At 31.9% G+C, this 24,325-nt stretch overlaps 1 protein-coding gene across 4 annotated transcripts in view; it reads left to right on the top strand.

The window, feature by feature from the left end:
* PGR (progesterone receptor) overlaps window positions 1–24,325 on the top strand; it is a 77,968-nt gene that overhangs the window by 37,484 nt on the left and 16,159 nt on the right. For all 4 annotated transcript variants that reach the window (XM_031961046.1, XM_031961049.1, XM_031961048.1 and 1 more), the window contains exon 4: window positions 18,580–18,885. In XM_031961046.1, coding sequence (XP_031816906.1) covers window positions 18,580–18,885 — 306 coding nt within the window. The remainder of the gene's footprint in view (window positions 1–18,579; window positions 18,886–24,325) is intronic.

The following is a 24,325-nucleotide window of genomic DNA, read 5'->3' as shown; positions in this document are numbered from 1 at the left end:
TTTTTTTTAATCAAATATATTACTTATGTTAACATGCAATGGAATTGGGTTTTTTTAGTAAATTTATTTATTTTGAATACATATTGCTTTATGAATCATGTTGGGAGAGAAAAATCAGAACAAAAAAATCATGGGAGAGAGAAAAAAACAGAAAACAGAATGAACATAGGATGTGTTGATTTACATTCAGTTTCCTGAGCTCTTTTTCTGGATGCAAATGGCACTTTCTGATGCAGTCTATTGGGTTTACTTTAGATCACTGAACCACTGAGGAAAAACAAATTCTTTCAGAGTTGATCATTGCATAATCTTGCTCTTACTGTTTACAATGTATTCGTGGTTCTGCTTGTTTCACTCAGCATCAGTTCATATAAATCTCAGTCTTTTCTAAAATCAGCTTGTTCATCATATTTTGTAGAAAAATAATATTCCAGTTGCCTTCATAGACCACAACTTGTTCAGTCATCCCTCAATTGATGGACAGCTACTCCTTTTCCAATTCTTTACTATCACAAAAAGAGCTACTACAAACATTTTTGGACATGTGGGTGCTTTTCCCTCCTTTATAATTTCCTTGGGAGACAGACCCAGTAATGGCACTGCTGGGTCAAAGGGTATGCACAGGTTTATAGCCCTTTGGGCATGTTTCCAAATTGCTCTCCAGAATGGTTGAATCATTTCATAACTCCAACAACAATGAATTGGAGTCCCAGTTTTTTCACATCCCCTCAATATTTATTATTATATATTCATGTCATTTTAGCCAATCTGTGAGGAATGAGGTAGTACCTCAGAGTTGTTTTCATTTGCATTTCTCTAATAGTAATTTGGAGTATTTTTTCATAGAACTACAGATGACTTTAATTTTGTCATCTGAAAATTGTCTTTTCATATCCTTTGACCATTCGTCAATTGGGGAATGATTCATTACATTAAATTAAAACGTTTTTACACAAACAAAACCAACAAAAACAAGATTAAAAGGGAAGTAAAAAGCTGGGGGAAAATCTCTACAGCCAGTGTTTTTGATAAAAATCTCAATTTAAAAATATATAAAAAACTGTGTCAAATTTATAAGAATACAAGTTGTCCATTTTGCTTTTCATAATGTTCTCTAGTTTTTCTTTGGTCATAATTTTTTCCCTTCTCCAAGGATCTGATAGTAAATTATCCCTTGTTCTCTTAACTTGCTTATGGTATCATTCTTTATGCTCAAATTCTGTGTCCATTTTGACTTAATTTTATTATGGAATGTGAGATGTAGGTCTGTGTCAAATTTCTGACATTATTTTGCAGTTTTCCAGAAATTTTTGTCAAATAGTGAGTTCTTATTCCAGAAGATGCAGTTTCAGGGTTTACCAAATACTCGATTATTCGAGGCCTTGATTATTGTGTCTTGTGTCTCTAACCTATTCTACTGATCCACCACTCTATTTCTTAGCCAGTACCAAATGGTTTTGATTACTGCTACTTTATAGTATAGTTTTAGGTTTGGTACTGCTAAGCCACCATCCTTTGTATTTTTTTTTTCATTAATTTCCTTGATATTCTTGATCTTTTGTTCCTCTCTATGAATTTTGTTGTTATTTTATCTAGTTATATAAAATAATGTTTTGGAAGTTTGATTGGTATGATACTGACCAAGTATACCAATTTATGTAGAATTGTCATTTTTACTATATTAGCTTGGTCTGCCCATGAGCAATTGATATTTTTCCATTTGTTTAGATCTGACTTTATTTGTGTGAGAAGTGTTTTGTAATTATGTTCATATAGTTCTTGGGCTTGTCTTGGCAGGTATATCTCTAACCATTTTATTTTGTCTACAGTAATTTTAAATGGAATTTCTCTTAATATCTCTTGCTGATAGGCTTTGTCAGTAATAGACAGAAATGCTGATGATTTGTGAGTTTATTTTATATCCTGAAACTTTGCTAAAGCTGTGAATTGTTTCCAATATATTTTTGGATGATTTTCTAGGATTCTCTAAGTATATCATCATATCACTTGCAAAGAGGGATAGTTTTATTTCCTCATTGCCTATTCTAATTCCTTTCATTTCTTTTTCTTTTCTTATTGCTAAAGCCAACATTTCTAGCAATAGTATAATAGAGTATTAGTGGAGATAAATGGGCATCTTTGTTTCACTCCTGATCTTAATTGGGGATGCAAATAATTCTTGCTATTGGTTTTAGATAGATACTGCTTATTATTTTAAGGAAAGCTCCCTTTATCCTTTTGCTCTCTAGTGTTTTTAATAGGAATAATTCCTGTATTTTGTCAAAAGCTTTTTCTGTATCTATTGAGATTATCATATGGTTTTGTTATTGATATGGTCAATTATGGTAATAATTTTTATGATATTGAAGCAGCTCTGCATTCCTGGCTCAAATCCCACTTGGTTATAGTGTATTATTATTCTGCTGATAAATTGTTGCTAATATTTTATTTAAATTTTTTGTATCAATATTCATTAGAGAGATTGGTCTGTAATTTTCTTTCTCTGTTTTGGCTCTTCCTGGTTTAAATATCATAATGTGCCATATTTGTGTCATAGGAGGAATCTCTCAGTATTCTTTCTTTACTTACTTTTCCAAATGGTTTACATAGTATTGGAATTAATTGTTCTTCAAATGTTTCATAGAATTCACTTGTGAATCCATCTGATGCTGGAGATTTTTTCTTAGGGAATTCAGTAATTCTTCAATTTCCTTTTCTAAAATGGGACTATGTAAGTAATTTATTTCCTCTTTTGTTAACCTGGGTAATTTGCATTTTTGTAAATATTCATCGATTTTTGTTAGATTATCAGACTTGCTGCCATACAGTTGGGTAAAATATCTTCTAATTATTGCTTTAATTTCTTTTTCATTGGTAGTAATTTCGTGAACCTTTTCATTTTTGATGCTGGTGATTTGGTTTTTTATTTCCTTTTTCTGATCAAATTGACCAAAGTTTTATCTATTTTATTGTTTTTTTCATAAATCCAATTCTAAGTTTTATTTATTAGTTCAATAGTTTTCTTAGTTTCAATTTTATTAATCTCTTCTTTTGAGTTTCAGAATTTCTAGTTTGGTATTTAATCGGGGCTTTTTAGTTTGCTGTTTTTCTACCTTTTTAGTTGCATTGTTTTAATTTTTAAATGAATTAATAAATATATTTTAATTACCAGCATGAATTTCTAATATGGTGAATATCAATAGATATAACCCACATAAATGAAAGGTTTTGGGGGTCCATCATTTTCAGGAGTGAAAAGGGTTCTAAGTCCCTAAAATTTGAAAACCATAATTCTAGAATACTATATAAATACAAGATATTTGCTTCCACATGTTGCTATGTTATTGTTGTTAATATTTCCTTTGCTAGTACAAAAGGGTGACCTAGAGAGGGAGAGGGAGAAAAAAATCTCATTTCATACAAATTCATTTGAACCAATAACATTATTTGAATTTACAATACATATTTCCACTGGAGTAAAAACAGTCACTGTGAATTTTACATCAGTATATTTTACATAAATATACTTTCACTTAGTGCAGATCCAGATACAGATGAATATTTCAAAAGATTCATTACTTGTACTAATCAGCATTTACTAATGAAAATTGACCAATTCAAAGGGTTATGCTTAATAATATAGCTGATTAATATGTGGATTTGATTTATTTTCATGTAGATCATGTCATACCATGTTATGTAAATAGCTCAGCCAATCTCTTTCAGCAACCATATATCTTATTGAGAAGGTCCTGGAGTATTCTTTCCAATCAATAAAAGCAGTCCTCAAACTAGTCCCTGAGTGTTTTGTGTCACTCCCAGCATGAATTTTCATCTTTATATATTTGACCAATAAGCAGTCTCATAAATCTCAATTATTACACATTATGTGTATTAGTCTATGAGCCTGTGAGACAAGGTAGCATAATAGGAAGAGCTGAACTGTAACTAACAACTCTGGTTGCTCGGGGCAAAAAACTCTTTAGAACAAATTCAACCAAGTAATGATAATAATAATATTAATAGCTAACATTTATGTAGCACTTATTAAGTGCCAAGCATTTTACAAGTATCATCCCATTTAATTAGAATATATTTTGGAGATAAAGAGGACTCAGGTTTTGGAACATCCCTAAGGGATGCCAAAAAGCTACTATTAAGGGGTAAGAAATAAGAGGAAGTTCTAGAAAGAGAATTACACAAAAGTTACCTGTGTAACTATTTCAACTAATTATTTTTATTAAGTAATTGCTAAATCTAGAGTTTGGAGTTCAGTTTGCATAACAGTTATATAATGAGAAATATTTGTTCTTAGGACAAGTAACATAAAAGGCACCCTCAGATGAGGAGTGGAGGAGTTAGGGACATTGGTTCATGGGGAGGATATTAGCATGCGACCATTGGAAATGACAGCTTATGATTGGGAAGAAGGAACTGGGAACATAGTTTTGTTTGTTTCACCCTATTTATGGAGCTGGAAAAGTATAATAGTCTGGGAATATTTATATCAGTTTCAAGTTTCTGCCATAAGTTGGTTGTTTGAATTTGGTCAATTTATTTACCTTTTGTGAGCCAATATTTTCTATCATTTGTAAGATGAAAAGATTTGGACTAAAGGATCTCTAAGTTCCCTACCAGTATATTAATTAATAAAGTTGGGGAAATAATTGCTCTTATGTTTTTGAGAAAAATCAATGCTATGCAAAGAGAAGATGGATAGTTAGAAATATAATCTCATTTATTATGTATCTTGAAATGGAAATTTATTATTACTTTTTTGTTTTTATTTTACTAGTTATACCTATATATTCATTTAAAAAACACATTTCTTTATGAATCATGTTGGGAGATAAAAATCAGAACAAAAGGGAAAAACACAAGGGAAAAAAAACAGAAGAAAAAGAAAGAAAAGTGAATATAATATGGCATGTGTTGATTTACATTCAGTCTCCATAGGTCTTTCTCTGGATGCATATGGAGTTTTCTTTTTTTTGTCTTATTCAGTAGTTGCTAGTTATAATTTATCTGTCTTTTTTAAAGCTTTTTATTTCAAAAAAAGTATATATAGTTTTCAGGATTTACCTTTGCAAAACATTATGTTCTAAATTTTTTTTTCTCCCTCCTTTCCCCATACCCCCTTCTCTAGATGGCAAATAATTATATATATATGCTACACAAGAAAAATCAAATCAAAAAGGAAAAAAATAAGAAAACAAAATGCAAGCAATTGACAAAAAAGAAAATACTATGTTGTGATCCACACTCAGTTCCTAAAGTTCTCTCTCTGGATGCAGATAACTCTCTCCATCAAAAGACCATTGGAACTATCCTGAATCTCCTTATTGTTGAAAAGAGCCAAGTCTATCAGAATTGATCATTTATAATCTTGTTGCTGTATACAGTGATCTCCTGGTTCTGTTCATTTCACTTAGCATCAGTTCCTGTAAGTCTCTCCAGACCTCTCCAAAATCATCCTGCTGATTGTTTGTTAGAGAATAATAATATTCTATAACATTCATATACCATAGCTTATTCAACCATTTTCCAACTAATAGGCATCCACTCAGTTTCCAGTTATTTGCCATTAAAAAAAGGCTGCTCCAAACATTTTTGCACATATGGGTCCTTTTTCCATTTTTATGATCTCTTTGGGATACAGGCCCAAGAAGCCCTGCTGGATCAAAGGTATGCACAGATTTATAGCCCTTTGGGCATATTTCCAAATTACTCTCCAGAATGGTTGAATCATTTCACAATTTCACCAACAATGCATTAGTGTCCCAGTTTTCCCACATCCTTCCAACATTATCATTATCTTTTCCTGTTATCTTAGCCAATCTGAGAGGTGTGTAGTGGTACCTGAGAGTTGTTTTTATTTGCATTTCTCTAATAGCAATTTATAGCATTTTTTTCATATGACCATAGATGGCTTTAATGTCATCATCTGAAAATTGTCTTTTCATATTCTTTGACCATTTATCAATTGGGGAATGACTTGTATTCGTATACATTTAACAGTTTTTTATATATTTTAGAAATGAATTTAATCAGAAATACTGGCTGTAAAGATTTTTCCCAACTTTGTTCTTCTTTTTAAATCTTGTTTGTTGGATTTTTGGAAAAAGCTTTTCAATTTAATTTAATCAAAGTTGTCCATTTTGCATTTCATAATATTTTTACTTCTTCTTTGGCCATAAATTCCTTTCTTTTCCAAGATCCCTTGTTCTCCTAATTTGTTTATGGTATTACACTTTATACCTAAATCATGTACCCATTTTGACCTTATTTTGGTAGTAGATGTAAGATGTAGGTTTATGCTAAATTTCTGACAGATTATTTTACAGTTTTCCCAGCAATTTTTGTGAAATAGCGATTTCTTATCCTAAAACTACAGTTTGGGGGCTTATCAAGTATTAAATTACTGTAGTTATTGATTATTTTATCATATGTATCTAACATATTCCACTGTTCTACCACTCTAATTCTTAACCAGTATCAAATGTTTTTGAGGACTGCTGCTTTAGGTCTAGTACTGATAAGCCAATGCCCTTTGTATTTTTTTTTTCATTAATTCCCTTCATATTCATGATCGTTTGTTCTTCCAGGTGAATTTTGCCATTATTTTTTCTAACTCTATAAAACAATGTTTTGGCAGTTTGCTTGGTATGGCACTTAACAAGTAGACCAATTTAGGTAAAATTGTCTTTTTAAAAAAATATTAGCTTTGCCTACCCATGAACAATTGATATTTTTCCCAGTTACTTAAATCTGATTTTATTTGTGTGAGAACTATTTTGCAATTTTATTCATATATTTCCTGGGTTTGTCTTGGCAGATAAAAATCCAAATATTTTAATTTGTCTGTAATTATTTTAAATGGAATTTCTTTTTCTGTCTCTTGCTGTTGAACTCTGTAGGGAGCACAGAAATGCTGGTGATTTGTGTGGATTTATTTTATATCTTGCAACTTTGCTACGGTTATAAATTGTTTTAAGCTTTTTGGATGACTCTAGAATTCTCTTAAGTATGTCAGAATGATAGTTTTAATCTCATTGCCTATTCTAATTCCTTTAATTTCTATTTCTTTTTCTTTTTTATGACTAAAGGCAACATTTCTAGTACAATATTGAATAATAGTGGTGATAATTGGAATCTTTGTTTTGCCCATAATATTACTGGAAATGGAGTTCTTCCCATTACAAATAATGCTTGCTGATGGTTTTACATAGATGTTGCTTCCTATTTTAAGAAAAACTCCCTTTATTCTTCTGCTCTCTAGTGTTTTTAATAGTAATGTGTGCTGTATTTTGTCAAAAAGCCTTTTCTGCATCTATTGAAATTATCACATGATTTTTAATTTTCTTATTGAGATGATCAGTTATGGCAATAGTATTGAACCAACATACATTCCTGGTCTAAATCACACTTGGTCATAGGGTATTATCTTGCTGATAAGTTGTTATACTCTTTTTGCTAATATTTTATTTAAAATTTCTGCATCAATACTAACTAGGGAGATTGTAATTTTCTTTCTCTATTTGACTCTTCCTGGTTTAGACATCAGCACTATATTTGTGTCATAAAAAGAATTTGACAGGACTCTTTCTTTACCTATTTTTCAAAATAGTTTACATAATATTTAAATTAATTGTTCTTTAAATATTTGGTATAATTCACTTGTGTATTCATTTGGCCCTAGAGTTTTTTTCCTTTAAAACCAACTCCTAGTTTTATTTATTAGTTCAATAGTTTGTATGACCCCTGTAAAAATGTTACAGATATCATTTTCCTATCTAGGGATACAAACAGTTTAACTTTTAAATAATATAAACATTTAAAACATTAAAATAAATAATGTATTTAAATAAGTAAGGAAATTATACATACACACTCATATTTTCCCCCGTTCACCTTTCCATGATTCTCTTGAGTTCTGTTTTTGAACATCTATTTTCTGTTTAGTTGTTGAGTTTTTTTGATAGAAATGATTGAAAGACTCTTACTTCATTGAAGGTCCATCTTCTCCCCTAAAAGATGTGTGCAGTCTCATTGGGTTGTTCATTCTTGGTTGTAACCTTAGTCCCTTTGCCTTCCAGAATATGCTATTCCAGTCTCTGATTCTTTATTGTTAAAGTTTCCAGATCCTAAGTAATCCTGACTGTTACTCCTCGATACTTGAGTTATTTTTGTCTGAGAGCTTGCAGTATTTTATCCTTTAGATTATAGTTCAGGACTTCTATGACAATGTTTCTTGCAGTTTTCCTTGTTAAGTCTCTTTCCCGAGGTGATGGAGGGAATCTTTCAGTGATTATTTCATCCTCTAGTTCTAGTATTTCAGGGCAGTTTTCATGGATGATCTCTAATCATCCTTTGCTAAGAATGCTAAGCAAGCTCTTTTTTTGGTCATGGACTTCAAGTAGACCAATAATTTTTAAATTGTCTATCCTGATCTGTTTTCTAAGTTATCTGTTGTTCCAATGGGTTGTTTTACATTTTCTTCTATTTTTTTTTTATTCTTTTAGTTTGTTTGATTCTTGATGTCTCAGAGTCATTAACTTCCATTTGCCTGGTCCTAGATTTTAATGTGTAATTTTCTTTAGTTAGCTTTTGTATCTCATTTTCCATTTGATTAATTCTATTTTTCAAGATGTTGTTTCTGTCAGTGAATTTTTTATTGTTTTTGTTGCATTTGGTCTATTGTGTTTTTTAAGAAATTGATTTCTTTAGTGGATGTTTTTTTGCATTTGATCAATTGTATTATTTTAATACAATTAAAATAATTTAATTAATTCAGACAATTTTTTTCTCCATTCTCTCTAAGCTGTTGGCTCTCTCTAGCTTACCTTTTGTTTCTTTTCTCATTTTTTTCTCCTACTTCTCTATTTATCTTTTTAAATCTTTTACGAGCATTTCCAAAAAACACTTTGGATTTGAGACAATACATATTGCTCTTTGAGATTTCCACTGTGGGCATTTTATTCTCATCTGATTTGGTATTTTGATCTTCCCTGTCACCATAATAGCTTTCTGTAGTTAAGCTTCTTTTATGTTTCTTGCTCATTTTCTTTCTTTTTTCTATTTTGTGACTTTGAGGTTGATCTCTGCTCCTGGGATACAGGAGTTGCTGTCCTAAGCTTCTTTTACAACTCTGAGCCTTGGCTTTGAGCAAAGAGGTCCCTTGTTTTTGGTGTCTTGCTCATAGCAATGTTTAATTCTATCTGCTATCTTCAGGAAGCAGCCTGATTTCCTAAATTGGCAGTTTGTCTTCTGCTCTGTGACTGGAGGCTGATTATTCTGCTTCACTACTGAGGCCAGGATTAATGGTCTCAGGTGCTGATCTACTGTGATCAAGACTCTCTCATTGGTCTACCTAAACACCCTTTAGATCTGACCTGAATACTCCTTTCACCCTGGTGGAACTGACCTTTCTTGAACTTCTTCCAATCTATCTTGAGCTGGAGAGCTGTATCATTCCATCAGACTCTGTTCAGAGGCTTGATTCCATGTGGTTTTCAAGGAAAACTGGGAAAGCTTGAACAGCTTCTTGACTTCACTCCACCATTTTGCTTCCACCCTTTGGTAATTTGTATTTTCTTAAATATTCATCAGTTTTGCCAAGATAATTAGATTTATTTGCATATAATTGAGAAAATATTTCCTAATGATTGCTTTAATTTCTTTGTTACCAGTGATTTTACCCTTTTCATTTTTAATACTGGGTATTTGGATTTTTAAAATTAAATTAACTTTTTTTTCATAAACCCATTTTCAATTTATTTTTAGTTTTATCAATTTATTTATTAGTTCAATAGTTTTCATTTTGTTGTTATTTAACTTTAAATCTTATTAATCTTAGTTTTGATTTTCAGGACTTTCAATTTGATGCTCATTTGGAGATTTTTAATTTCTTTGTTTTCAAGGGTTTTTTTGGTTATATGCCCATTTTGTTAATGTAAGGACTTAGGGAAATAAAATTTACCCTAAGTACTGCTTTAGCTGCATCCTGTAAATTTTGGATATTGTCTCATTGTTGTCATTCTTTTTGATAAAATTATTGATTATTTCTATGATTTGTTCTTTGACCTAATTATTCTTTAGGATTAGATTATTTAGTTTCCAATTAATTTTTAATTTATCAATCCACATCCCTTTGTTTAATGTAATTTTTATTGTGATACAAAAAGAATACATTTAATATTTTTTGCATTTCTACTTTTGATTTTGAGGCTTTTGTGTCTTATTACATGGTTTTATTTTTGTGTATGTGCCATGTGTTGCTGAGAAAAAAAGATGTTTCTGTTTTCATTCAGTTTTCTCCAAAGGTCTGTCATATTTAATTTTTCTAATATTCTGTTTATGATTCAAAGGGAAAGATCTCCCTGCCTGTAAGTAGAAAGCTGTAATTAATCACATTTTAGTAAGGCTTACAGAGTATAGAGATATATGGTGCAGGAGTGGAGTGGGAAAGGGAGACAGCACAGAACAGAGTTGAAGAAAAGGAGTACACAGAGTCACATAAACTGTGGGTCAGAATTGGGAGTACTTGGGCAACATGGACCTTTACCAATTGAAAAACTGCTCATGAGGCAGAATTTTGAGATTCTATTCTGAGAGGGTTCTAGTGAGAATGAGATGACCTAACACATGTCTGCATCCCCTTGATATTTGCTCCTTAAAATATGAATATCATCTCAAAGTTATTAATGACAACTTAACTAGACTGATTAGCCTAGTGTTTATTTGCTTTTACTGTGCATACCTAGGGTTTATCTGCAGCTTTCAAAACAAAGATCATTTTTTGACTTCTCCTGATTAAGCACAGTCTCTCCATGTAGCCTTAATTTAAAAGGAAGTTTTAGCAAATGGTTTCTGTGTTCCCCCTTTACATGCTTAGTTCCTATTTCCTATTTATTGTTGCCTTACTGTGTTTACTTATATTCCTACTTACTTTACTCAATAGCGGGAAGTAGTTGGGGGAATCATAACAAGATACAATTTCAGCACGTGTATATGTAAAGCCCTTTGCCAACTTTAAAGTTATATAAATACTGATCTTTAATATTATGATTAGCTTGTGGTTTCATCTGTAATAATTGTCTATCTCTTGCATATTTTTTTCTTTTGAGATTTGGAATTGGAAACAATTACAAAAAACAACTTTGTCATCTTGCTAGTCATGTTTTATATACATGTTATAGAGGCTAGTCTAAATGAATAATAAACTGTGCCTAGAATTGAATAGGAGGAAGGAAGTAAGCTAGATTCCATTTGTGAAGTTTAGCAAGTTATTTTAATGATTGCAATCTGCTTCCTGTAGCAAAATCTATCTTTTTAACAACTGTATCCTGCAAATGATGTTATAGTATGACTGCAAATCATGAACTACCATGAGCTCTGAAAGAATGAATATTTTAGAGATTCCTTGGAAAGACACAAGGGAATGTAAGTAGATTGTAGTTCATTGCCAAGGAATATTCATATTCAAGAACTAGCAAAAATGACATCAGCCAGGAAGGTGTCCTAGCCATATCAGATCTAAAATATATTATAAAGCAACAGTCATCAGAATCATTTGGTACTGGCTAAGAAATAGTGTGGAATAGGTTACACACCCAAGACACAGTACTAAATGACTAGTAATATATTGTTTTATAAATCCAAAGATTCTAGTGTCTCTGGGATAAGAATTCACTACTTGAAAAAAAAAACCTGCTCAGAAAACTGTAAAATAGTATGGCAGAAACTAGACATAGACCAACATCTCCCACTCTATACCAATATAAGATCAAAATAGGTACATGATCTAGACACTTAATGACTGATACCATAGGGAAATTAGGTGAGCAGAGAATAATTTACATTTCAGAGTTATGATCATACAAGAAATAGCAAAAATTATGAAATGTAAAATGGATAATTTTGATTGCATTAAATTAAAAAGTGTTTGCACAAAGAAAACCAGTGCAGCCAAGATTAGAAAGAAAGCAGAAAGTAAACAATTTTACATTCAGGGTTTCTGATAACAGGGTTTCTTGGCCTCTAACGGCCAAGTCTCATTCAGTGCACCAGGAAGTAAACAAGCAGTAATGCTTGAGACCCCTGGAAATGATTTGTGTGAGCAAACAGGGACCACCTCATGAATGGGAACTCTGGCCACATTAAGATCACATCAACAACAAAAAGTGTCTTCTTCTCTGATTGGCTGCTTGTGTGACCTCATAGACTCTATTTAAGCATTGGGAGAGGAAGTAGATTCTCTTTGACCTGGTGTTCATTTGGGAGTCAGTAGGATGTTAGCTAGGGGCAGGATGTGAACACGTGAATAAAAGACCTTGAGCTTGCACATGGCTGTTCTTGAGCACGCTGCCTTGTATCTAAACCATTGTTCTTATGAAATGATGGCCAGAGATCTCTGAAGACCTCAGACAAAGGTAAGCGTGGTAAAAATGGTTTAAGCACTGTAAAAGTGACCAAAGATTTCTCTGAGAGCCTGGGAATTAGGAGAGACTGGCAATAGTAAACGCAGAGTGGTACAAGGGTGTTCGCAAATGTAGTGAATGCCTAGAGTTAAGCATTTACAGGCCTCATTTCTAAAATATACAAAGAACTGAGTCAAATTTGTAAGAATAGATGTCATTCCCAGTTCAAAATAGTCAAATGATATGGAGAGAGTTTTCATATGAAGAAAGTAAACCTATTTATAGTCACATAAAAATGCTTTAAATTTGCACATTAAAGCAACTCTGAGGTACCACTTCACATCTTTCAGACTGGCTCTTGTGATAGAAAAAGAAAAATAAATATGGGAGAGATTGTGGGAAAACTGGGACATTGATGCATTTTTGGTAGAATTATAAAGTAATTTAGCTATACTAGAAAGAAATTTGGAACTATACTTAATAAAATAAAGATAGGGCTATAAAACTACATCCTTTTGATCCAGGTCTTTATCCCAGAGAAAAAAGGGAAAAGAAACCACATATACAAATATATTTATAGCAGCTCTTTTTGTGGTGGCAAAGAATTGGAAACTGAGAGGATTTCCATCAATTGGGTAATTGATTAGCAAGTTGTAGTATATGATTATAATGAAATATTATTGTGTGATAAGAAATGATGAGCAGGCAAATTTCAGAAAAACTTGGAAAAACTTACATGAATTGTAAGAGAAGAAAAGTCCTCCATTACAACCTAAGAAAGACTCCAGACTCTTAATGTTGGAGTTAGCTTTCTGGAGGCCCTTTGGACAGGTCTTGCAAGGTCTCAGCAGGATAGACACCACAAGAATGGTCAGGAATAGAGTCTAGAGCCTTTATTCTGGCCCATTCTTGATCTTAGTGGAGGAGTGGAGGAGGCAGGAGAGTCACCAGGAGGATGGTCAAAAATGGAATGTCGCATTTCTTGTCCTCTCAGACCTTAAAATACCCTATTACAATTACATCATTACAGCATACTGATTATGTATGAACTAGAGAACCATTACATCACCATGCTAAGAACTAAGTATATGTATATTAGAGAACTATCATCTCTCAATTCCATTGAGTTTAATACCTTATTGTAAGTATTGTTGTTTCAAGTATATTTCTCCAGAGTTCTGGCCCTCTACACCAGAACTTGGGTTTAGAAATATAACCATTTCTAGACTAGTTTCAAAGAAACAAGCAGGTAGGGAACCCCAGGGGTAGCTAAGGTTTTGAGGGAACCTCAGCCTCCCTTAGGAACTTTCAATTCCCAGCAGATTGGGAGTTGGGGTCTGAGTCCAGGAAGACTGAGGGAACCTCAGTTGATTAGAAATGCCAATGGTACTGTAGACATATGGCCCTGGGTGAGAAAGAGCCAGCACCTCTGTGCAGAAGCAATGGGGCAGGCCCTACTGGCTGTAAATACTTGCAGGAGGGAGGGCTTTTGGTTTGGGGTTCCAGGTCAGAGAGGAGAGCTGAAGGAAAGCCAGAGGCACTATCCCCCTCCATTCCAGATTAAATGAGTTTATACTATTTTAAAATTTTTTTCTTATTTTTAAAAAATGAACTAGTAAAGAAGAAAAAACCCAACCACAGAAACTTACTATGGGAATACGGAAGACTGGACTTCATTTTCAAGGAACAGTGAAGGAAAAAACCCCACAAAAATCTTTTCCACCTCAAAGACTAATGTTAAATGGCTACCTGCCCAGAAATAATTTATAGAAGATTTTTTTAAAAGACTTTAAAACTTTAAAAGAGAGAGATTGAAGAAAAAAACTAAAAATAAACATCCAAGGGAAAAAAAAAAGTTAACTAGCTTGAAAAGGAAATAGTCTTAAAGTAGAAAAGAATTCTTTGAAAATTAGAATTGGGCGATAAGGGACAGCCAGTGGTGCTCTAAGAGATCAAGAAATAACAAAACAGGTTATAAAGAATTAAAAAAAAAAGAGTATAAAACATCTTAGCAAAAAAAAAAAAAAAGATCTATAGAATGGTACAAGAGAAAACATAAAAATAATTGTACTGCCTGAAAGCTGTGACCAAAACAAAAAACAAAAAGAAAACCACCAAACAAAAACAAAACAAAAATTCTTGGCACAATAATATAAAACATAATCAAAGAAAATTGTTCTGGCGTGTTAGAACATGAGGGGAAAGTAGAAATAGAAAAAAAATTACTGACTGCCACCTCAAAGAGAAACTACAAGGAAAACACATAAAGATGTTATTATCAAATTTTGAAACCTCAACATTAAGAAAAAAAATTCTACAAGAAACAACAATGACAACAAAACCTAATTCAGATATGCTGGAGTTACAATTAGAATTGTATAGGATTTATCAGCAACTACAATAAAGGACTGTGGGTCCTGGCACAGTATTTAGTGACAATCTAAAGAATTAGGCCTATGCTCCAAAATATTAAATCTAGCAAAACGTTTAACCATAATTTTGAAGGGAAAAAAATGAACATTCAACAAACTCACAGATTTTCAGGACTTTGTCTCAATCAAATCTGAACTCAATCAAATATTAATTCAGAGAACTCAATAAGGACAAATTGTTTATTTTTTAACATGGAAATGTAAACCCAATCTTTAATTGGGGAGTTCAAAAGAAAGACTGAATCAGAGCTGAGTATGATCTGTCTAGGAAAATTGTGTAGGAAAAAGTAAAAATAGTAATTATGCTATGTGAATGGGGTGCAGAGAAAGAACTGACAAAGAGGCATGGGGCGGGGGGGGAGAAGGACTGGTAAATCTGAAAACCTACTCAGATGAGGAATGGGTTAAATAGGAAACAATACACTGGAAATATAAACACCAAGAAGGGTATAACACCCTCCAAAAATCTATAAAGAAATAAAGAGGGGAATAGGGTATATAGATTTATGGCAGTGAAACAAGGTATCTAGATTAATGGCAATGGGATAAAGAGTGGGGAAAGGGTTGGGGAAGAAGATATTGGAGGGATTCATTGGTGGGAGGAGGTTAAATAACAGTGAGACAAGTCATGGAGTAGAATTAAAGTACAAGAGTGACAAGGGATAGCAAATGAGATATACATAAAATTTTATTGACAAAACAAAATATTATAATAATTGAATATACTATTAGTGGAAAGAATTTAGGGGGGTAGCTAGGTGACCCAAGATTGAGTTCTGACCCTGGAATCAGGAAGAACTGAGCTCCATTCCAATCTCAGACACTTTAGCTATGTGATCCTGGGCAGGTTACCTAATACCAGTGGTTCTCAAAGTATGGTCTAGAGAATCCTGGGGATCTCTGAAACCCTTTTAGAAGGTCTACAAATTCAAAAATAGTTTTTATTTCCAATATGGTAAATGTCTATAAATATAATCCAGATAAACAAAAATACTTTGGAGAGATCCTCAATAATTTTTAATAAGATAAAGATACTGAAAACAAAAGTTTGAGAACCACTGCCTAATACTATTCACCTCAGTTTCCTCATCTGTAAAATGAGCTGGAGAAGAAAATGGCAAACCATTCCAGTCTTTCCAAGAAAACCCAAACGGATTCACAAAAGAGTAAGACACGATTGAACGACAACAAATGAGAAGAAAATAATTTTTAAAGGGTAAGATTTCTTTTAATTGGTATTCAAAGTTAGTGTTTCCTTGTAAAAATTAATTGCAAATGCTCATCTGTTAAGGCTGGTGTTTAATGAGATTTTACATATTTCATGTTTGAAAACATCACCCAGATAGGTACTGCCAAACTCTTATTCAATTCACAAGCAAGCAATTTTAATTGAACATATTTACTTGGAAAACATTTAGAGAATTCTGTTAGGCTTCTTCTTTTAATATTTGCTTTATATTGAAAAGTAAATATTTCCAGTTAAAAATTAGATGAAAGTTTTTCAATTCTAATTAAAAGGCTTCTGGAACTGTAGTTTGAATTCAGAAAATATATCCACTACAAATTTTATGGGGTAAGCAAATTTAGCTTCTTGTCTTGTTTGAACTTTTGATAGCACCGGAAGTCTATAAAGCAACTTGACATTACTTATGAGTCAAACGATGTTAATTGTCATCTAACTAACTTTACCATGTTATAAATGCGCCTATAATTGCTGGTTTGCCTTGTAATTTTAGGTTGGATTCAATAAGAGACATTATCAAGTCTGCAGCAAAAGCTAATTTCCAAAGCCTTTACTGTTCAATAATAGAGATTGAAGATGTTTGTTCAGGAAAATTTCAGTCTTAGCCTTGAGCTCAAAAAAGTTATAATAAATATTTTTTCTCTTTTTCTCATTTTGACACAATGTCTATGCATTAGTAATTAAAAAATAAAATGCTGTAATACAGCAATACATGGGATACTTAACATACTATAGAGATATAAGCATCACTAATAAGTGCTAAACCATAAGAGTATTACATAAGATACTACTCTTCAAGAACATCTAAATGAATGAATGTAGCTCTTTTCCAATAAAACTACATTTTAAAATGTAGAAACCATTTTAAACTTTTGGGCTATACAAAAATAGGTAGCTGGCTGAATTTTTATTTTTTACACAGCAAATGTCTTAAGAATTCAATGGTTTAAAATACCAATGATATCCACTTTAAATCCTGTTCACTTAACACATTTAAAAAATAACACTTCCCATTCATTCTCATTAATAGTAATATCACTAATGATCCTAACCTCTTTAAATCAGCTCTTTGGCAATAGAATGGAATGCCAGGGTTCTAATTCAGAAATATACCATTGCTAGCTGTAAGTTATATTAAAATGAAAAGTGGAATGTCATAGCAAAATATCCTTCTTTAAAATCAGTCTGCTTGTGTCTCTACTGGGTCTCTATCCCAAAGAGATTATAAGGGAAAAGAACCTACATGTGGGTTTGTAGCAGCCCTTTTTGTAATGGTAAAGAACTAGAAACTGAGTGGCTGCCCATCACCTGGGGAATGGCTGAATAAGTTATGGTATATGAATGTTAGGGAATATTATTGTTCTATAAGAAATGATGAACAAATTGATTTCAGAAAGGCCTGGAGATACTTAACATGAACTGATGCTGAGTGAAATGAGTAGACCCAAGAGAACACTACATAGCAAGAGCAAGATTATGTGATCATCAGCTGTGATGGATTTGGCTCTTTCCAACAATAAGATGATGAATTCAGAGCAATTCCAATAGACTTGTGATGGAGAGAGAGCCATCTGCAGCCAGAGAGTGCATTATGAGATTTGAATATGGATCACATCATAGTATTTTCATTTTTGTTGTTGTTTTTATTGTTTGCTTGCTTGTTTTTTTTCTTTTTTTCCCCTTTTGATCTGATTTTTCTTGTGCAGCATAATAAATGTGGAACTATTTGTAAAAGAATTGCATGTTTAACCTGTATTCGATTACTTGCAGTCTAGGGGAGGGATAAGAGAGGAAAAGAGGAGAAGAATTTGGAACACAAGGTTTGCAAGGGTGAATGTTAAAAACTATCTGCATGTATTTTGAAAAATAAAAAGCTGTTATGAAAATACAATTAAATTAACCTGCTTTTATCACTAAGCAGATTTTTAAAAGAAAAAAAATGTCTTCTATACATAATTTCACAGTTCATAACAAAAAATTTACACATTGCCCATGCTCCCAAATAATTAAATTTTAAGTGTTAAATGTAAAGTTCCATGTGTAGGCTCAAAAAATTCATCATTACAATTAGAAAATATGGAAAAATAACAACTGTCCTGAAAAGGATCCTTGGATTGTGAGAGAATGACCAAAATAGTTATATAACCTTAAGTTATACTGCAAGGCATTATATTAATGATGGTTCTCTCCATTGTCCTGGTCAAGTCATATGTTGATTTTTGTATTCAGTTTAACCATATTCTGTTTAAAAGAAGATTCAGTAGAATAGAAAAGAGAAAAAAGTAAATGGAAAAGAAAATATTATGACTTTTGGTGAAAAAAAAGAGAAAGTAATATTTCACCTAAGAGCTATAATTCTGTTTCTGTGAACTCAAAAAATTATTATGTACCATGCTATTTTTATACTTGAATACTTCTTGAAATATTGTATTTTATATGAATTCAATTAATTACACTTTTAAATTTATATGTGTTTCTTTTTTAGGTCGGAAATTTAAAAAGTTCAATAAAGTCAGAGTTATGAGAGCACTGGATGCTGTTGCTCTACCACAACCAGTGGGCCTTCCAAATGAAAGCCAAGCTCTAACACAGAGAATCACCTTTTCACCAAATCAAGAAGTTCAGTTGATTTCCCCACTGATCAACCTGTTACTGAGCATTGAGCCAGATGTTATCTATGCAGGATACGACAACACAAAACCTGAAACATCCAGTTCTTTGCTGACCTGTCTAAATCAACTAGCTGAGAGGCAACTCCTTTCAGTAGTCAAGTGGTCTAAATCACTGCCAGGTAAAAATAATTTATATATGATGAAAAATAATCTAAAATTTACTGTGCCTGCTATATCAATAGATTGTTAAATAAAAAGTTTATGCAATCAACTTCATAATTAGATAATAGATGATAGATTTAATCAAGTAACATTATTATTATTATCTGAAGTGTGCCTACTACTGTACTGGATGTCACAATGGATATAAAAGAATGAGAAGGGGCTATATTTGTTTATGAGTTGCTTACTATTCTGTTGGATGATTAAGAATTATACATGTTATAGAGTAAAAAGAGAGTAACATTAAGTAACTTATAATCCAGAGTCAGACTTTGTATTTCTACATTTAAGTGTGATAGGAGTTCAGGAAAGGAAAACATTAATACAATTGATTACAAGTCTAAAAATTTTAAAAATTCCAGTTCATCAGGAGTCACATTCAATTAGGTAAAAGTAGTTAAAATTAATTTAAATATTTACTGCAAAATAAATTAAACATTTTCATAATGTACTAGGAACTTTTAAAAACTAAGAAGAAATGGAAATCAATAAAGAAAATTATTTCCTAAAATAAGGCAGTTTTTAAAACTTTAAGATGAGTCTTTAACAACTATGGCTTCAGTCAGAGCTGTGCCTAAACAAAGAACAGAATAGTCCTTCTGCTCCCAGTACTCTGAACCAGGTTAAATCATCAAAATAAGAGTTTAAGTGCGTAATTTAAAAGTTTGTACTTAATCCCCCAACAGAGTCACAAAGGAACATAGTTGGTGAGAGAATCATGGCAGCAGCAGCAACAGAACAGGTAGTTTTCTCCTGATTTGTTTCTCCTGCTTTATTTTGACTGCATGATATAAAAAGACATAATGCAGTTATACTGCCCTTATACCTATACATAGAAAAGGAAATAAAAATATGTCTAACTTCTTCTTTCCTCCAAATATAAACTTTTAAACAAACCTGCCTCCTATGCCTTGTGCATAATTAAACCCATTAAAACACTTCAGATCCAACAAACTTGAATTTTTTTTTAAAAATTTGCAATCTAAAAACATAATTATTAAGCATTGTCCTCCCTAACACATGTTAACTATTATAACAGCACTCATCAAATGATGTGACCTAGAATCTTATTTTTCTGTACAATATGAATAAGAATAGTGCTAGAAAGTTTCTATGCTACTGACATTTTGACACATTTAAAAAAGTTATATCTGTTAAAATATTTACACATATAAATTTTATGTAACAATAACTTTGATTTTTTCCTATGTTCCTTCAGTTTTCCTTACTCCTTTATATTCCAGGAGAATTCCAAATCCCTAAACTCCCTGGATCAGAATTAATGAAGTTTGCTAGTATATTTCAAGGCCTAAGATGTCCAGGGGCCATATTAATTTGGAAAACACTAGACTAGATGAATTATTAATGAAATTTCAAGAGATTATCAAGTAAAAAAGAAAATTGATATTTATATCAAATGTTTTTGAAAAATAACCCCTTATGGATTTTATTCTCATTTGTAAAATTGTAGTTTAAACATACTTAAGAAATAAAGGTGAATGGAATTCAGTATTTTAATAGAGAAGTATTGTTTTCCTGTTTATAGGGTGACCAAAGTCAGAATTCTTCAATTCCCGCCGTAACATTTTTATTAATAAGAACAGAGCAGGAAAAAATATATTTATTCATTTTTCCACCTGAAAAGTAAGAATGATAAACCAATATTTGTAGAATGTTTTTGAACCCATTGATGACAAAGGTATCTATGTATGGTTGGTTTAAAAAAAATTTTAAATGGAAATCAAAAGTCCTAAACTCTAATGCTTACTATCTTACTAATATCAGGCCTTTGTCTAATTAGCTAACCTCTTGAGGCCTTATATTTTTATAATTTTTAAGTGATTAAAGTTATATGACTCTCATAGTAATTATAATTACCACAATACTAGTGAAATGTTTGAAAAATCATTTTCTCTTATTTACAAACAGGTGCTTATATTTTTGTCTTCTTTTTCTTTTTATTATTAGGAGATGTTTTTGTTTTTGCTGACATATTTCATAGATTTTGTTTCAGTATTTACTTTTTTTTTCAGTATTTACTTTTAAAAAATAAACATTAGTTTTCAGGTCAGCCTTAATAAAAATAATTTAGCTAAGTTTCAACTAAGGTGAAATTCTGAAATATGTATTTTTAAGATTAGAACAGAATTATATATAGTTTACCAAAACTAATGTAACCCATAGATGTGAGAAAGATACTTATGTGAGAAAACGAATGTTTGGTTTGTCCCTTGACTAGAACCTTAAACTATTAACTTAAATGTATTCTTCCTCACTCCTGAATACTGTTTAAATAGTAAAACTAAATTCACCAGTGTATTCTATAGCTTATAATTTACAAATGAAATAGAAAGAGACATAAAAATAAGCAGATGTGGAAGTACAGAGTTTAATTGCATTAAAATTTAAAAATTTTACATCAAAAATAAAATTTCCTGCCTAATTTTAAAATTGTATTTTGCTATATTATAATTAGTTTCTTTGTGAGGAAATAATGATAACCAAAATTTTCCCACATAGGCAAATCAGCATTTTACATTATCTTTCATAGTCAAAGTAATATTGTTTTAAAATACAATTCAGCTATCCAGTTGAAACTGCTATTGATGCTAGTTACTAGAAAGTTTTATATATCAGGTTACTAGGATCTGAAAAGAGGTCACATGGAACACCAAAAAGTTATCAAATGAAAGCAATGTTCAGTTATTAGCAACTTACATATGTATTTAAATAACCATATAAACAACTCTTTCTTTTACTCACAACAACTGAAGAAAGCCTTAGCACATGAAAGTGATTCATGCCTTGGTACATGATAGTGATTTTTACAAAGCAATTTTTAAGCAATACAAAGTTAAACTAATTCTTTAAAATCCAGTAGATATACCAAAATTACTATATAATACAGATGTAATAAAGAGAATTTTTCTTATTGCATAAGAAATGAAGAAAATGTTGGAGATTCTTGTATTTTGGAATTGAAGAATTATATGTACTGTATTTGTACTATTTGACTTATCTGTTGCCCCTTTTTTGAATTCCTTTCTGGTATACAAAACCTACAATGGCTGATGATGAAAAAATGATCACTTGGTGATCACTTGGCTATTCCTAAAGGTTGCTTATGAGTGTGTGTGTGTGTGTGTGTGAGTGAGTGTGTGTGTGTGTGTGTGTGTGTGTGTGTGTGTGTGTATGTTTCATTGCATAGGGGAAATATATCAAAGAGTAGCTTTTTAGATCACATGTTAAGGCTTGCTAAATTTTTTACATCCATTATCTCCTTTGTTTCCTTACAACAGTGTCATGGGTAGGTACTTACAGGTATTATTATCTGCATTTTCCTGTTGAGGAACTGAAGGTAAAGTAATCGAGATCATATAGCTTTTAAGTATAAGAGTTGTGGTTTGTACTGAGGTTTCTTAAAACTAAATCTAGCATATCTTGCGTTATATCAAATTAGCTTAACACATAGACAAAAACTATGAGAGAATTTTATCAGCATAGAGCTCAGAGATGATTTTCATTAAAATTATGTAAAATTGTTACCTAATTTTTATTGTTTCAGTCAATTTTAAAGTCTTATTGAATTGGATCAGATCCAGTAAATTAAAAAGGAAAGCCCCCAAAATTGTATGGAAATAAATTGTTAACAATCTTACTGACAGCATTTTACTACCTTCATCCAAGTTGTTAACAGATAGATCTAGTCCTGAGAAATACCAGGCCGGAGAACAGTCTCATCCCAGTGAATAGCTTTCCCTGACATTATTACAGTGATTATGTAGGGATTACAATTTTTGATAGGCTGACCTCTTTAATAAGCAACCTGAAATACAGACAGCATGTTCCAGTATACCATTAAAGGAAGTTAATGTCACAAACTGTCTCAGTTCTTGTAGTCATTCTTAGAGATTTCCAGCCATGCAAATCAAGTATAGTTCCACATCCCCAGAATGTATTGGGTGATACACACAGACAAGTATCAAAAGAGGTAAGCACACAGAAATGTATTACATTGCCAAGCTTGTTTACTGAATGAATACAAGGAAAATTGAAAATATTCACCCAAGCAGCTGGATAGAATTTGGAAAACACTGTGTTTGATTTCTTGCCATATTTAGTGAACTATTTAAGCTAAATATCCTCCTTATACACTCTTTAAAGCACTTTTGTATGTATAGGTCAATGAGATGAGTTATAAGGATTTGTCAGATTAATGTCCTTAAATCATAATGTACTATTTAATTTTTAGTCATATGTCAAATGACTAAAGCTGGTGTATTTATTTTTGCCTGTCAATGAGGCTTTCTTTCTTCAGTGATTATCTAAAGTTGAATCAAAATGGGGTGGAGAAAATCCACTCATTTTCTATTATCTCAGTTTTATCATTCCCAATAAGTCATTTTCATATTGAAGAATTTCACTAAGCACTTGAACTGTATTGTATCTGTAGCAATTTAGTTCACTAAACATAAAGCTACTATTTGCTGTATATTATGAGATAAAAAAATTTGTATTAGTTATAATTTCAGTCTCTGTTGCATTTCTGGCTTGGTAAGAACATATGACAGATAGGAAAATAATTATGATACAAAATAATATATGATAAGCACATCAGAGAGGCCTAGAGTACAGTGTTGAAGTCTAATGAAGAAAATGTCATGTCTTAGATGAAGCTGGAAGATGGAGAGGATTTTAGGAAAACATACTAATAAAGCATTTTACCTGGGCTTAAAGGACAGATAGAAATTCCGTTAATAGAGCAGGAAAAGGTATATTTCAGACAGGAATTTATATGAGCAAAAGCACAGTGCCAGAAAGTGAACGATAACGCTAAGGAACACTGATCAGTACAATTTAGCAGAAGCTTAGGCTATGTAGAGAGAAACAGAAAAGGTAAAATTGGACAAGTAGATGTTAACATTGAATATGATTGGAGAGGGCAAATAGCTATTAAGGAAAGACATAGTGTTCCTGCATGTGTCCACAATTATTAATTATCCCCCTTGGGCTATTTAAAGAGCATGGCCCCTGACTGTGTTTGTAATAGTGTTTAGCAGTTAATGAGTGACACTGAACTAGAGGAAGGTTGGTTGAAAGGAAAGAAATTGAGACAAGAGCATGGAATACTTAATAAGTACATTACACTTTGGGTAAATAAAGATTTTCAAATACAGAATCTTAGAACTAATATTTGTTGAATGTTTATGAGGTAAATACATATTTATATAGCTAAGCCATATTGGATATATGGAGAATGGACAATGACAGGAGGCCCCTATCCAGATAATTGGCTGGAGAGCTTGTGGATCTTGACTCCCAGTGCTGATCCCTGCTGAGTGCTTTCAATGTATTTGTTGCTATGAAGATCAGACCCATAGCACTAACAGATGTAGT

This window comes from Sarcophilus harrisii, chromosome 3 (assembly GCF_902635505.1).
Source record: "Sarcophilus harrisii chromosome 3, mSarHar1.11, whole genome shotgun sequence".
Classification (NCBI taxonomy): domain Eukaryota; kingdom Metazoa; phylum Chordata; class Mammalia; order Dasyuromorphia; family Dasyuridae; genus Sarcophilus; species Sarcophilus harrisii.
Note: the sequence above shows the minus strand (reverse complement) of the source record. Positions and strands in the feature narration are given on the sequence as shown.